Source organism: Manis pentadactyla, chromosome 6 (genome assembly GCF_030020395.1).
Source record: "Manis pentadactyla isolate mManPen7 chromosome 6, mManPen7.hap1, whole genome shotgun sequence".
Taxonomy (NCBI): Eukaryota; Metazoa; Chordata; class Mammalia; order Pholidota; family Manidae; genus Manis; species Manis pentadactyla.
Window position 1 is genome coordinate 117,089,346 of NC_080024.1, and position 16,996 is coordinate 117,106,341.

At 33.8% G+C, this 16,996-nt stretch overlaps 1 protein-coding gene across 1 annotated transcript in view; it reads right to left on the bottom strand.

The window, feature by feature from the left end:
• NDC80 (NDC80 kinetochore complex component) overlaps positions 1-16,996 on the bottom strand; it is a 42,851-nt gene that overhangs the window by 19,140 nt on the left and 6,715 nt on the right. The window contains exons 7-11 of the mRNA XM_036905833.2: positions 11,132-11,221; positions 8,952-9,045; positions 7,608-7,714; positions 6,720-6,864; positions 3,860-4,065 (exon numbers count right to left, since the gene is read on the bottom strand). Of these exons, the coding sequence (XP_036761728.2) occupies positions 3,860-4,065; positions 6,720-6,864; positions 7,608-7,714; positions 8,952-9,045; positions 11,132-11,221 (642 nt within the window). The remainder of the gene's footprint in view (positions 1-3,859; positions 4,066-6,719; positions 6,865-7,607; positions 7,715-8,951; positions 9,046-11,131; positions 11,222-16,996) is intronic.

The window sequence follows — 16,996 nt, forward strand, 5'->3', positions numbered from 1 at the left end:
TATACCTAACAATGTTCAAACATGGTAAGTGAAAATAGTGGGAGAAAAAATTTCAAACCAAAATTAAAGTTTGGAATTCTCTAGTCTATTTTTCTTCATTATAAAAAAGAAAATAAAAGAGGCTAAAGACATGCTTTCTTACCTTTCTTCAAAAAAAGAGAAAGTTGTAACTTATGTAAGTTTTCTTAGGACTACAAATAGTGTACATAGCAGAAAAGACAGCTGTGAAACTATCTGATAAGAAAAATGTCCCTAGACAACCGGTTAACTTACTACTTTTAGAACATGTTGGTGTCATTTCCATGACTAAGCTAAATCATTAAGAAAAACTTCATGACTACTGAGAGCTGCATTTAAAAGAGTAAATAGAGTATAGTTAAATAAGGCAGAATATAGAGTCTTTATAAAAGATTGCCAAACAAAATAGGGACAAACTTTAATTACCTAGTAAATTCATATGGTTGATAGGCCCACTTTGTCAACAAAGTTGATTAAAATGATAATATACTCCCTAAAAAATTACAATGAAGTCGAATAATTTGGTTCTGATGAAGGTCACTAGCGACTGCTGTTACTGAATCAAACAGAAACTTTTGAACCCTGCTACTGCATTTGACACCAATTCCTTCCTAACCCTTTTCTCTCTCAGTTTCTCTTCTCTTGACCTCTTTTGCTAGTCCTCAGTTCCTCTCTAGGTCTCTTTTAAGGGGCCTTTGTTCACTCCACGATGGTGGTGTTCCCAGAGTTCTAGCCTCCTACTACGCATCACCGACCCTTGTGGCTTCAATCACAGTTGTATGGATTTTTGCCAAATCTAACTGCAAACCTAGATACTTTATGTTAAGGAACAGACCCATATACAACAGCCTGTTAAATATTTTCACTTGGACACAACAGGTTCAGCATACCATTCCCATTCCTGACTGGCAACCCCTCCTTGTCTCCTATTCCCAAGTTAGTGGTATTCACCACTTGTCCCACTGCCTCAGCCAGACACTGTGACTGCTTCCCTGTCACAGAATCTTATTTACTCTACCTCCTAAGTAGTCAGAATCTACACGCTTCTTTGAATCTCCATAAGCATTATTTAAATCCAGTTTGTAATTCTCACCACAGTACTGCCACAGATCCTTATTTATTTTGCTCCCTTCCAAACCATTTTTCATATTAGCAAAAAAGATCTTTCTGAAATGTGATATATCTGTTTAAAAATTTTAAGGACTTCTTGGAGCTTTCAGGATAAAGCCCAAACTTCTAAACATGAAAGGGATCTTTACCATCTGGTCTGCGCTTGTTTCTTGAGTCTCATCTTTTGCTATTTGCTCTCATCCCTGCTTAGGCTCCAGTCACATGAAAAATTTAGGATACCACAATGCATCATGCTATTTTCTCTCTGAGTTTTCCCATGTGCTGCTTTTTTGTTTGCTGACTCATCTACACTTGCCATACTAACTCTGCCTTCCACATCCCAATTCAGTTTAGGTGTTATCTTTTCAAGGAAGCCTTTCTAAAAACAAGGTAAGAGGCACATAGATGTTAAATAAATGTTTGAGTAGTGAATAGGTAAACAGTTGGGTCATATCCTCTTTGAAAATAAAATGCGTAAGATTTTTGAAAATTTTTTCATGGGCTTAGTAACTTTTTTGCTTATTTGTTGGTTCACTACTAAAAAATATAGGCTACCATTCAGTAGAGTTGCAGGACACAACATTAATACACAGAAATCGGCTGCATTCCTATATACTAACAATGAAATAGTAGAAAGAGAACTCAGGAGAATTATAAATTCCATTTATAATTGCATTGAGGAGAATAAAATACCTAGGGATAAACCTAACCAAGGAAGAGACCTATACCCTGAACATACAAGACATTCATGAGAGAAATTAAAAAAGACACCAATAAATGGGAATATATTCTGGGCTCATGGGTAGGAAGAATTAATATTTGTCAAAATGGCCATCTTGCCTAAAACCATCTACTGATTAAATGCATCCCTGTCAAAATACCAACAGCATTCTTCAATGAACTAGAACAAATAGTTCTAAAATTCATATGGAACCACAAAAGACCCAAACAGCCAAAGCCATCCTGAGAAGGAAGAATAAAGCTGGCGGATTATGCTTCCTAACTTCAAGTTCTATTACAAAGCCATGGTAATCAAAACAATTTAGTACTGGCACAAGAACAGACCCATTGATCGATTGGAACAGAATAGAAAGCCCAGATATAAACCCACGCATATAAGGTCAATTGGTATACAATAAAGGAGCCATAAATATACAATGGGGAAAAGACAGTCTCTTCAGTAACTGGTGTTGGGAAAACTGGACAGCTACATGCAAGAGAATAAAACTGGATCACTGTCTTAACTCCATACATAAAGTAAACTCGAAATGGATAGAAGACATAAATTTAAGGCATGAAACCATAAAACTCCTAGAAGAAAGCAAAGACAAAAATCTCTTGAATATAAGCATAAACAGTTTTTTCCTGGACACATCTCCTTCAGCAAGGGAAATAAAATAAAAAATGAACAAGTGGGACTACATCAAACTGAAAAGCTTCTGTATAGCAAAGGACACCATCAGCAGAACAAAAAGGCAACTGACAGTATGGGAGAATATATTTGTAAATGACTTATTTGATAAGAGATTAATATCCAAAATATATAAAGAATTAAATATGACTCAACACCAAAAAACCCACAAATAGCCTGATTAAAAAATGGGTGGATGGCCTGAAGACATTTCTCCAAAGAAGAAATACAGATGCCCAACAGGCACGTGGAAAGATGCTCCACATCTCTAATCATCAGGGAAATGAAAATCGAAACCACAATGAGATAGCACCTCACAGCAGTCAGAATGGCCACCATCCAAAAGACAAGAAATAACAAGTGTTGGTGAGGATGTGGAGAAATGGGCGCCCTCCTACACTGTTGGTGGAAATGTCAATTGGTGCAGCCACTGTGTAATGCAATATGGAGGTTTCTCAAAAATAGAAACCATATAACCCAGTTATTCCACTTGTGGGAATGTACCCAAAGAAAACAAAATCCCTGATTCAAAAAGATGTATGTACCTCTACATTTACTGCTGCACTATTTACAATAGTTAAGATATGAAACAACCAAAGTGTCCATCACTAGATCAACAGATAAAGATGTGGTATGTATACACAATGGAATATTATTCAGCCATAAAAAAGAAAGAAATTCCACCATTTGAGACAACCTGTATGGACCTAGAGGGTATTCTGCTAAGTGAAATAAGCCAGGCATAAAAAGATAAATACAGTATGATTTCACTTATTTTGTGGAATATAAAAAGAAAACAAAATAAAAAGAACAAAATATCAGTAGACTCATAGACACTGAGAAGTGACTGGTGGTTACTATGGCAGAGGGGTTAGGGTTGGTGTGGCTAGGGTGAAGGGAATAAAGGGGTTCAAAAATTCTCAATCATAATACAAGTTGGTCATGGGGATAGTAGTACAGCATGGAGAATATAGCCCATGATTCTGTAACATTTTCCTATGTTGATAGATAGTAACTGCATTATAGGGTGTGGGAATTTAATAATATGGGTAACTGTTGAACCACTGTGTTGTATGATACTTGAAACTAATATAAGACAGTATATCAACCCTACTTCCATTAAAAAAAAATACAGGCTATCTTAAATTATTTTGACTGAGATAAACTGCAGTGTTACTGAATTGACAAAAAGGGATGTGTCAATGCTAAAATACTTTGCCTCTTTAGCCAATTTATTCTACCCACTTAATTCTTCTTAATTGGGATAGACCTTTACAAAGGTCAGCTTTGAGTTGTCACTCTGGAAATGGTATGACATACCGCCTCTTTGCCTCTGGCATATTTTAGTTCCTCATTCCACAATTGCTGTTGTTCTGTCTCCAGGTCCTTGGTTAATTTATTAATGGTCTGCTGCAATTCATTTCTTTCATGATTTATTCTTTCAATGTCTGCGACTGAGTACTTCTGGTTATCAACAATATTCTGTAGTCGAGCATTCTCCTGTTTCATTGTTTCACATTCTAGTTCTATGTGAAAAAAATAAATATAAGTTCCTTAATTCCTACAAAGAAATTGATGCCATTATATAAGAGTTGATTAAGATGTCTAAATTTCCAAGTATGTACATGTATTTTTTCCCTTTTTTAGATAATTGTTTGATCCCACTTTTTTAATAACATTCTGGAAAGATAATAGAATTAAAGTTGTTAGAACCTTATTTCTCTATTGGCAGGCTATGGTTTTCAGAAAGTTTTACCTGCATAAAGAATATTGACCCCAAACATTATGATTAAGAATCATTACACTTTAGAAGGACAGTCTGTAAATGTACACTTCAAATGCTTTCAATACTCCTGCATGATTCTCTGCAATAAGTTAGAAAATTCACAAGTTTTTGATAAACGTAAAAATATTTACATAAAATACATCTGTTTATTCTTATTTCACTGACATTTACATTTCAGTGATTTCATCAGATATCAAAGTAACCCTGGTGGTTAGGTTCTTGTTTGTGCATTTACCAAAATTTGTGTTCAAGAATGACTATACAAGGCATACATTATTTTATTGTGCTCTCCTTTTTTATGCCTTGTAGATACTGTTTTTTACAAATTGAAGGTTTGTGGCAACCATGTGTCAACCAAGTCTACTGGTACCATTCTTCCAACAGCATTTGCTTACTTCATGTCTCTGTGTCACATTTTGGTAATTCATGCAGTATCTAACTTTTTCATTACTATTATTATTATACTTGTTATGGTGATCTGTGATCAGTAATCAGTAATTACAGCTTGCTGAAAGCTCAGATTATGGTTATAGCCATTAAGCATTTTTTAATTAAGGTATTATGATTTTTTACACATAATGGTATTATACACTTAATAGACTAATGGTATAGTGTAAACCTAACTTTTATATGCATTGAAAACCAAAACTTCATTTTACTCCCTTTATTATGATACTAGTTTTAGTGAGGTGGTCTGGAATCAAATCTGCTGTTTCCCAGAGGTATGCCTGTATTGTACCAAGAGAATATGGTACTTACAAAAAGCATATGATCATGCCAAGAGGAAGAAAAGTTATCAAATTAAATATATTTGGGGTTATATAGAGTAGTGTTTTCCAACCTTTTGTGACTCATAGCTTATAAAGGATATGACAGTGTATTTAAGCAGGTTGGGGAAATGGATGAGGCTGGGAGTATCAAGGTCTTGGCTTTGTTATAATCCACTTGTAGCACTTAGTTGGGGAGCTTCACACTTGAGCTCAAAATTAATGGTTGGCCTAAGTTAAAGTTTAGGAATCCACAAAAACCCCACAATGTACAGTATCTTGAGTTTAGATACATCTCTTTCACTCTTGGCCATGAATGGCTTTAAATAATCAAGAAAGTTAAAATACTCAGAGTAAAAATATCTCTGGTTAACAGTTATCAAATTATTATCTCAAACGAAATCACTCTGGAATGGAAATGATTGCTCAAGTATTTTTCTCTCACTTACTCAGTTTGCAGTTATTGGGAAAAAATTCTCACAAGGTGGATAAAAATTTTCTGGATTAAACTCCAATTAAGAAAGATAAACTATAAATATCATGATATATTCATTTAATTGCTTACAAATATTGCTATAATAAGAAATTAGCAATGGCTCTGTGATTTATAGATACCTTCCTTTCCTCTCCTTCTGGCACCTTGGAAGTATAAATCACTTTATGTGCCACAGTATTTTCAGAGTTTTATGATTAAGATTGATTTGTGCTTATGAAAAAAAGTTTAGGAACACATTGGATATAAACAAACTTTCTTTTAGTTGGGTTTCTGCTCCAAAGAACTGTAGTACTTGCATCTTTTCATCTAATTTTCAATCAGCTTAAGCTGCTGAGTAGCTTAAGAGGTTGTGATGGAGGAGAAGACAACTGCAGCAGACTGACACCAACAGAGAGTTAAGAATTTGGTTTACTAATTACAAGGGAGAATAGAATATATATTTATATTCAGGCAGCATTTGTTCTTAGGTTAGGTGCCTCTTGGCTTCAAGAAGCCAGGTACCTGAGAACATGTTAGAAGGTGTAGTGGATTAGGAGGTAATAATGGCCATGCAGAGATATACAGTCCTGGAATTTGTAAACATCACCTTTTTTGGAAAAGGCAATCAAATAATTGCAGATATGATTACATTAAGTATTTCAAGATAAGATTAGTTTAATTATCTAGGTGGGCCTTAAACGCCTTAATAGAGGTAGAAATAGAGAAATTAACACATATAAAAGAGGAGAGACACACACAGAGAAGGCAATGTGAGGATGGATGCAGAATTGGAGTGATATGGCCATAACTCAGGAATGCCATCAGACACCAGAAGCTGGAAGAGGCAAGTAATGGATTCTCCTCTAAAGTCCTCAAAGGAGTTGGACTGGCTGGGTATTAGATTTCTATTCTAGCCTTTAGAACTGTGAACAGGTAACTTTCTGTTGTTTTAAGCCACCAAGATTGTAGTAATTTCTTGCAGCAGCTTTGAAAAACTAATGAAGAAAGCACTGGAAACTTGGCAGCCTGCTATTGCCACTAAACATTTAAAGAAAAGAGATAAGGATGAGAAAGCTGTTACTGTATCTGACCAATCCCACACAGGCCCCCATCCCAGTCTGAATGACCTCTTTTAGCATTAGTTGTGCTTACCTACTCTAGAAATTTCTTCATCAAGACCACTCAATTTCTGGTCAAGAATGGCTGAATGAGACTCCAAATTGCTCATGTATGCCTGATATTTTTGAACATCTGCTTGTAAGGAAGCTTTCAGTTTTCTCAGTGACTCTAGACGATTCTTTAAAGGAAAAGAAAATTAAGTTAGTTAGCCTCATCCATAATTATTTCATACTTAAAAGCAATATTATTTAAGCTTAAAGAAATGTAAATTAGAGTGTTCCTTTCAATTTTAGAGGGAGTCAAAAGATTTAAAAAGGGACTTTACTGTTATTACCTAATTAAGACGTACTTTTCAAGAAGTCAGTTTGGGATAGAGAAAGTTAAGGGTCAGAATGAAAAAGCACAAGAATTTAAAAACTGCTATTTATAGAACAGTATAGGCACTTCAGTAATAGAATACACAAAATCTTATGAGATATCTGGATATTACTGGTTAGCTTTTAAAAAAGCCATTAGGAAACAGTATGTTATATAAACCTACTTGTTACCACTCCTTTTCCATCAACTACAAAACTCAGGGCCTCTCATAAATAGTGCTCCCGTGAGGTATATAACATGGGGACCTTGTTCTAAAGATCTTTTTGGTCTTATGTAAATTGGTAAGATTCTTTCATCATATTCTGAACACCATTAGTCCAAGACTGATAGATCACAAGGGAAAACAAAGCCCCAGAGATAGCAAACATGTTTTTGTTGCGAATTCTGTCCTATGTAAAAAAAAAAATTGACTTTTAAAAAGCTTATTTTGTTCATCTAGTAAACAATTTTTTGATAAAGAAGTAGCTGATATTCTCTAAGGAGACCTGAGAGTCTAAAGAAGCGAAGTGTATAAACCTATTGACGATAAGCAGGTTTACTAACCGGTTCTTTTTCTCTTTCTTGTTCCAGTCTTGTAATCTGTTCATTCAATGCTTTGTTTTTTGCTGCTAATGATTCCAGCTTGGAAGCATCTACATTAAATACATCCTCTGGAGACAAAAACCCAAAAACTTTATAAGGTCTCAAATCTGCCTAGTACATTCTTCCCCAGATTTTCGCCCTCACTTACTTTTGGTCTCTGCTCAAAACACTAGCAGTAGAAGACATCCCACCCTCTAAGCAGCAAACTCTTCCCTTTATTCCACTACATATTCTACCTCCTTACCCTACTTCATTTTTCTCTGTTGCCCTTATCACCATTTGACATATAGTTGTTCATTTGATTATTGTCTCTGTCTAATAATATAAGCTCATTAAGGTCAGGGATTTTTATCTCTTATTCATTACTGTATCTTTGGTGCCTAAATGGTGGTAGGCATACAGCACGTATACAATAAACATTGTTTGAATAAATATATACAACTTCTATGCTTAATTATAAACAGAAATACCAATGAATTTTCTTCTTTTAAAACAAAACATCATTTATCTGGCTTGCTTTCTCATGGGGAGAAGCTGAAATTGTCCTGGTTACTCTTCAGGAGGGTACATCTCATGGGAATATCAGGGAATGCTTTTACCTTTTGTATGATAAATTCTCCTGTTTTGATTGATTCCATTGTTTTGGGAGGAATAGCTTTCCATACCTTAAATTTATCTATTTTATCTAACATTCTGGCATTTTATATACAAGTCTATCTCAATAAAAGGAACAACAATGTAAAATAATACTTCTGGAACATTTTAAAGTTAGTAAATACTGAACGGCACTAGATTATAGCTGAATAGAAAAATAAAGAATTTCTTTCTTTGGAAAAAAATATAAAGCCCATTAACTTATAGCCCAAAATTTAAAAAGAGACCTTAGTTCTTTTGAGTAAGTGGTACTTTAATTTCTCAAATAACAGAACAAGGATCTCACAGGGATATTGTCCCCCAGGAGGAATAATATTCGTTGATTGCTTTCTATGCTCCTGGTATTGTGTTTGTAATATCCTTTAGAAACATGGCCATCTAATCTTGAAAAACTTTGTTAGATGGATTAAGTACTTTGTTAAGGTCACACAGCCAGCAAGAGGTTATACCTCAGATCTGACTTCAACACCAGTATTCTTTCTGCTCAACAAATCTTCTTTTCACTAGGCAATGAGGATAAAAATCAGTGGGCAACCAAATGCACTTTAAGTAGCACATATAAACATTGGGTATGTTAAGCTAAGCTACAATTCATGAGCAGAGTTAAATAAATGACCAAAAACCAAGCACATTAGGAATGAGAACACTTACTCAACTTTGACTGCAATTCTGCGTTCATCTCTTCAAAGCTGTCAGCACCAGTCATGAAACTCTCATAGCATTTTATGGTGTAGTCCAAAAACAGCTAATTGGGTTAAGCAGATTAAAAAATAAAGCCATGACTCTTCAGTTTGTTTCAATTTTGTAAGTGAAAACTTAAGTTTAAATTCAAAAAATTAAAATACGACTTAGGAATACTAAGTAATTACAGGAACTCCTATAAATTAGACATAAACCTAGGGTACATTATTAATTATGCTGCAGAGATGCACTCAGTCTGCTACTTCTAATGTGATTAATGAAGATGAAAAGAACACTTAAATAGGGATAAAGGTGATACTTGGTAAATAGTTAAAGAAACCATACCTTCAGAATTTTGAGGTCAAATAATGAAGCTTATTAATAAATACAATTCAACATAAAACGCAATTCATCTTTAAGGATAACCTACCTTATGAAAAACAAATGAATTGCTGATCATGTAAGTCCAATTAAACTGACAAGCTCTAGTTGTGAAAACCAGAACATAATTAATAAAGCTATAATTACAATGTAACTTCAGGCTGAAAAATGGCTTGGTTAGTACAGTTTTAAACAGTAGAATACTAGCTTTTGTAATACTTATCCAAGAGAAAGTAACTATTTTTTAAGTTATGATGTGTTTTGGTCACTAAGGATGCATACTTTGTCAGGAGGCAGGGATGGCTGATCAGAATTTTCCACAGCCTAGGAGAAATAAATGTCCCTCAAGACAAACCAATTCCCTTTGTGCTGATTCTCTGCTTACTAAGCAACCTTCTTACAATTTGGTTGATATGGAAGGGATACCATAAATAGGCCGTACAAATATTTCTGTAACTGGAAAGGTGTACCACTGATGGCAACTTAATTTACTTTCATTCTATTTCAGATCAGTCTCTTATGAATTTGTAAAGAGTGAAATCAGTTTCCTTAAGCTTGGTAAATTTTGAATATTAAAAAAAATTGTTTCTGGACTCACAAAGCTAAGGCTCAGAATCTGGTGAAGTTGGATATTCTGATAAATCTTTTTGATTGAAAATAGTATTGCATAGTTTCCAAAGTGCTTTCCTATATATTGTCATCTGAAGTAATAGCTAAAATAGCAAGAATAACTTTGGTTTAAACATTTAGGATGAATGTCAAGAAATTTAATATTTAATAGATAGTGTTGTATTTGGGTGAAAACGGAGGTACAAATAAATCTAGTCAAGTATAGATAGTATAAAATGGAAGGAGAAACTCTCTGAAGAGAGAGGATTGAAGGCTTTCTAACTGCTTCTCCAGCAGGGATCCCTGATGAAATAGTAAAAGGACATGGTTATTCTTTTAAAAAAAAAAAAAAAAAAAAGCAATGACACATCTTTGACCTATTCCTAGGTAGTAATAAAAGATGGGATTGATGATATTTCCTTTTTATACCAAATGTTCTAAAGAGTGAAGAATTAGAATTAAAGCAGAATACAATTTTTCTTCTTAGGCACCTGCATGGTGACTGGGCTTTTACATATGCAAGGGTATGTAAATGTTTAATCTCGACAGGATAAATTTATTTCTTAGAGTTTGGTGTCTGTGTCACTTGGATATATAAATTTGTGTATTTTAGGAAATAGAGTGGGGTTAGTTACACAGTTTAGATTCCAATAAAGTATGGTTTGGAACCAATTCAGACCACATATTTATTTTTATTTCAATAACTTTTGGAAGTTGTAACTCTTATCTAAGTGGCAATATGCCTAACTAAACAGGCCAAAACAAATAAAAACCCCACATGCAATACTTTAAGACCCAATCTATTCTGCTTTGTACTGACAAAGAATTCTACTGAAATTATGTTGCTAGTATTGATTATCTTCATTCTAAAAGATAGGGGAGGAAAAGAAATGTTACATCTATACATATAACAATGACTTGTTATGATTTAATTCCAATTTCCTTGCATTTTTTACTTACTGAGTTAATATTTTCCAATTTCCATGCCTAGTTAATTTTAGGAAATTACAATGTGATTCCAAGAGTAAATCCACTGACTAAAAAGTCAATTTTAGAAGTTTTCCGGGAAGGAGAAAAATAAGCTCTTCAAAGAATATATTAATTTCGATAGTGACACAGTTAATAATTCTGACATAACTAAAATGGTTATGCTAAAGTACCTTATTATGCATAATTCCATCTTCAGTTTCTTCTCCCCAAGGATGTCCATCATCAAATAAAGGTGGGCTTTCTTTCATAGCAGTATGTAACTAATTAGCACACAAACAACATATTTAAGTTGATTAAACTTATGCAAAAGACACGTAATTTTCATGTTTTCTCAAATTCATTTTCAGTGTCATTTTTAGAAGCATTTACATTATTGAATGACAGAGTTTCCTGAGAGCCTATCTTATTGAGCCTTAAAATTTAGTCATTTTGACAGTCTAGAATTTTCTGATCACCGATGAGGTAATCTGCATAAGACTCCCTGCTCTTCTTCTTAAGGTAGGGTGACCTCAGCTGAAACATTTCTCATCTTTTCTTTTGCTAATAACTTTTTTGCCCCACCCTCCTATGCATAAAAACCTTCCATTTTGTACAACTCTTTGAAGCATTCCTCTACTTGCTGGATAGGATACTTCCTGATTCATGAATCACTTAATAAAACCAAGTAGATCTTTAAATTTACTTGGTTTAATTGTTTTTTAACTAACTCAATATAAAAAGTTGTATAAAGAGTAGCATCAATAACCTAAAATGTAAAAAGGAGGAATAAAAGTTTATAGTTTAGGAGTATATTGAAGTTATCAGTTTAAAATAGGGTGTTATAATTTTTAAGATATTTTATGTAAGCCTCATGGCAACCACAAGGTAGAAACATGAGGTAGTTTTACAAGAGAATGTGATAAAAAGTCAAAGTATACCAAGTGTCCTCAAATCACAAAAGGAGAAAGTAAGATAAGAATCAAGGACTAATGGATCTACCAAACAGAAAAATGGCAATAAGTCCTTATCTATCAATAATTACTTTAAATGTAAATGGATTAAATTCTCCAACCAAAAGACACAGAATGGCTGAATGTATAAAAAATTAAGATCCAGAAATATATTGTCTATAAGAGACTCACTTTAGCTTTAAAGATACAGGTAGGCTGAGAGTGAAAGGGTGAAAAAGGTATTTCAAACAAATGGTAACCAGTAAAATGCAGGAGTAGCTATACTTACATCAGACAAAATAGACTTTAAACTAAGATGGTAAAATGAGTGAACGAGGGTCATTATATAATGATGATAATGAGTCATTTAGAAGATGTAACATTTGTACATACTTATGTAACCAACACTGGAGCACCTAATATATAAAGCACATACTAACAGAGCTGAAAGGAGAAATAAACAGCAACACAGTAATAGTGGGGGACTTTAATACCACACTCTCAACAACAGAGAGATCATTCAGACAGAAAAAAAATAAAACAGTATAGATCAAATGCACCCAAAACACATATACAGAACATTCTATCCAACAGTAATAGGAAACAAAAATACATGGAACATTATCTAGGATAGATCATATGTTGGGTCACAAAATAAGTCTTAGCAAATTCCATTAGAAATCATACCAAATATCTTCTCTAACCACAATGGTATGAAACTAGAAATCAGTAACAAGAAAAAAACTGGAAAACTCATGAATACATCAATCTCTTGATCAACCAACAAATAAAAGATGAAATTTAAGGGTAAATAAAAAACTATCTTGAGCCAAATGATAATGGAAACACAACATACCAAAACTTTATAACTGTAAACACGTACATCAAATAAAAAAGGAAAGATTCTAAGTAAAAAAAACTTAAAAAAAAATCTTTGAAAATCTATTCTGGAACAATAGAAAGGATTAATAAGACTTAGTTTGAAAAAAAGCTAATTGACAAATCTTTAGCTAAACTAACCAAGAAAAAAAAGAAAGAGTATTCAAATCAACAAAACTATAAACAAAAGAGGCATTAAAAAGATACCACAGAAATACAAAAGATCACGAGAGGCTACTATGGACAACTGTATGCCAACAAAATTGACAACCTAGAAAAAATGGATACATTCTTAGAAACCTATATTACTGAATCAGGAACAAATAGAACATGTGAGTAGACCAGCTACTAGTAAAGAGATAGAATCAGTAATAAAAAATATCCCAGTGAAGAAAATCCCAGGTTCGGATGAATTCATCAGTGAATTTTAACAAACATGTAAAGAAGAATTAATGCCAGTCTTCCTTAAAGTATTCAAAAAATTGAAGGAATATGCCTAAACTCATCTTACATGGCTAGAATTACCCTGGGACCAAAATCCAGAGAAAGACACTAAAAGAAATCAAAACTATAGGCCAGGCCAATATTCTTGATGAATATAAAGCAAAAATTCTCAATAAAATACTAGCAAACCAAATTCAGCAGCACATTGATGGATAATTCACCATGATCAAGTAGAATTTATTGTGGGATGCAAGGATGATTCAACCTATGCAAACCATAAGGTGTGATACATGTCATTAATAGAATGAAAGAAAAAAAACGATAATCTCTATACATGTAGAAAAAGTATTTGACAAATTTCAACATCCATTCATGATAAAAACTCTCAACAAAGTAGTTACAGAAGGAACATACCTCAACATAATAAAGGCCATATATGAAAAGCCCACAGCTAACATACTCAATGAAAGGTTGAAAGTTCCTCTAAGATCAGGAACAAGACAAGGGTGCTCACTCTCACCACTCCTATTCAATAGTACTGGAAGTTCTAGCCAGAGTGATGAAGCAAGAAAAAGAAATAAAAAGAAACAGAATTGTAACAGAAGAAGTAGAGTTATCTCTATTTGCAGATGGCATGATTTTATATATAGAAAAATCCTAAATGTACCACAAAAAACCTGTTAGATCTCATTAACAAATTCAGTAATGTTGCAGGATGGCAAATTAAAATACAAAAATCAGTAACATTTCTATACACTAATGACAAATTATATGTAAAAGAAATAAAGAAAATGACACCATTTACAATAGCATCAAAGCAATAAAACACTTAGGAATAAATTTAACCACAGAGGTGAAAGACCTCTATGCTGAAAACTACAAGACACTGACGAAAGAAATAGAAGATACAACCAAATGGAAAGATATCCTGTGTTCATGGATTAGAAGATTTAATATTGTTAAAATGTCCACACTACCCAAAGCTGTCTAGAGATCAGTGCAACCCTTATCAAAATTTCAATGGCACTTTTTACTGGAGAAAACAATTCTAAAATTTATACAGAACCACAGAAGGTCACTAATAGTCAAAGCAATGCTGAGAAAGAACAAAGTGGGAGGCATTTTGAAACACTTACTAATTTCAAGTTATATTATAAAAATATGGTAGTCAAGATTTGCACACATAATGTAGGTGGGTCACGGTAAAGGAAGTATAGCATGGAGAAGACAAGTAATGAGAAGACAAGTATAGCATCTTACTACGCTGATGGATAGTGACTGCAATGTGGTGTGTGTGGGGGACTTGATAATATGGATGAATGTTGTAACCACAGTGTTGCTCAGGTGAAACTTTCATAAGGTTGCTTATCAATGATAATAAAAAAAATATAGTCAAAACAGTTACGATACTGGCCTAAAAACAGACACAGAGACCACAGAATAGAAAGCCCAGAAATAAACACATGCATATGTGATTAACTCACATTTGATAAAGGAGCCAAGAATACTCAAAGGAGAAAAGACAGTCTCTTCAATAAATGATGCTGAGAAAATTGAATATTCATGTGTAAAATAATGACACTAGACCCCTATCTTACCCCAGTCACAAAAGTAAACTGGCATTGGATGTAAGACTTAAATGTAAGACTTGAAACCATAAAAGTCCTAGAAGAAACACAGCAGGTAAGCTTCCTGACAGTGGTCCTAGCACACATTTTTTTTGGATTTGACAACAAAAGCAAAAATAAACAAGCGGGACTATATCAAACTAAAATGCTTCTGTACAACAAAAGAAATGATCAACAAAAGAACAGGACAACCTATGGAATAAGAAATTATTTGCAAATCATTTATATGATGAGCTATTAGTATCCAAAATGAAGAAATCATAAACTCAATAGCAGAAAAGCAAAAAATCCAATTAAAAAATGACAAAGGACCTGAGTAGAAACCTTTCTAAAGAAGATATTCAAATGGCCAGAAGGTATACAAAAAGGTGTTCAAAATCACTACTAGGGAAATGCAAATCAAAACCATAATGAGATACCACCTCATGCCTGTGAGAATGATTAGCATTGAAAAGATACAAGATAAAGGCTGGAAAGTATGTTGAAAAAGGGGATTCTTGGGCACATTTGGCTTGAATGTAAATTAGTAGAGCCCCTGTAGAAAAAAAGTATGGAGATTTCCCAAAAATTAAAAATAGAATTATGATAGGATCCAGCAATTCCACTTCCGGGTATTTATCTGAAGGAAATGAAATTACTCTCTAAGAGGTAACTGCAACCCCTGCTGGTCACAGCCTTACTTGCAGTAGCTGTGTCTTGAGAAACAGCTGAAGTGTTTATGGAAGAATGGTTAAAATGGTTATATTCACTATGGAATACCATTCAGCCATAACAAAGAAGGAAATCCTGCCATATGTGACAATAAATGTGGCTGGACCTTGAAGGCAGCAAACTAAGTGAAGTGTCAGAGAAAGAAAATACTGTATGATCTCATTTAATATGTAAATTGTAAAAAGAAATCAACAAATAAATTAACAAACTCATAGAAAATGAGATCATATTTATGGATACCCAAATGGAGGGTTGGGGTAAGTGGGGGAATTGGATGGAGGTCAAAAGGTACAACTTCCACTTACAAGGTAAAGAAGTACTGGGGATATAATGTACAATATTACAGTTAACATTACTGTTTGGCATATTTGAAAGTTGCTAAATGCTAAAAGGGTAAATCCTAAAAGTTCTCAACACAAGGAAAAAAACCACTTTTTTCTTTTGTTTTGGTATCTATAAGATGATGGCTGTTAACTAAACTTACTGTGATAATCATTTCACAATATATGTAAATCAAGTCATTATGCTGTACACCTTAAATTTACATAGTTCTGTCAATTTTATCTCCATAGGAAAGACAAAAAAGCAAAAAAATAAAACAAAAAACAAAACTGAGGGGAAAAGATGGGTTATTCACTAAATGGTATTCAGATATATGAATGAGTCATTTAAAGATAAAGTTTTTTTTTTTAATGTGAAAATAAACTGCAGATGACTAAAGATTTAAACACAGTAAAAAGAAGCCATAAAAATACCAGGGAAAAAGTGGAGTAAAGAAGGCCAACCTAAGTGTGGTTAAATTTCCAGGTTTCTGTTAAGTGGGAAGAAAATCAGAACAAGAAACATATGCCTCCCATTGATTCTTGCACTGCTAGTGTTCAGTTCTACCACCTCAAGCAAACCAAGAAGGTTGGGGATGTGAACTTATATAATGGACTTGGAGGCATCTCCAGGGGTCCTTCCCTGACAGAAGCCACAGCAGGTACTCCAGGATCTCCTGTATCCCTGTGAAATGCTATCTCCTAATTACATAACAATGACACAAGCTGCTTACGCAGACAAGAGTAAAGTGTTCTAGTGACAACAGGGGTAGCTGGTGGTGGGAACAGAGGGCCGATGACCCAGTATCCATGGGTATCACGGAGGAGAGAGAAAATGAATGCATATGGATTTTAATTTAAAAAGGAAAAAACAAAACAAATGAATGCTAGGGGAGAAATAATTTCCAATAACTCATTTTTTTTTCTTGAGCTATAAAACCTCAATAAAACAAATCATCTTGCCAATGTGATACTTTCTTCCCCTCACCTCTGGGATCATGTATTAACAGTCGGAAGAACTGAAAATCAAATTTTCTTTGAAAAATGAAAACTGGTGCAACTTTGAGATAATTGGCAAAATAAAGACTGAGAGAGAAATAGAAATACCTTGAGGGAAAAAACCC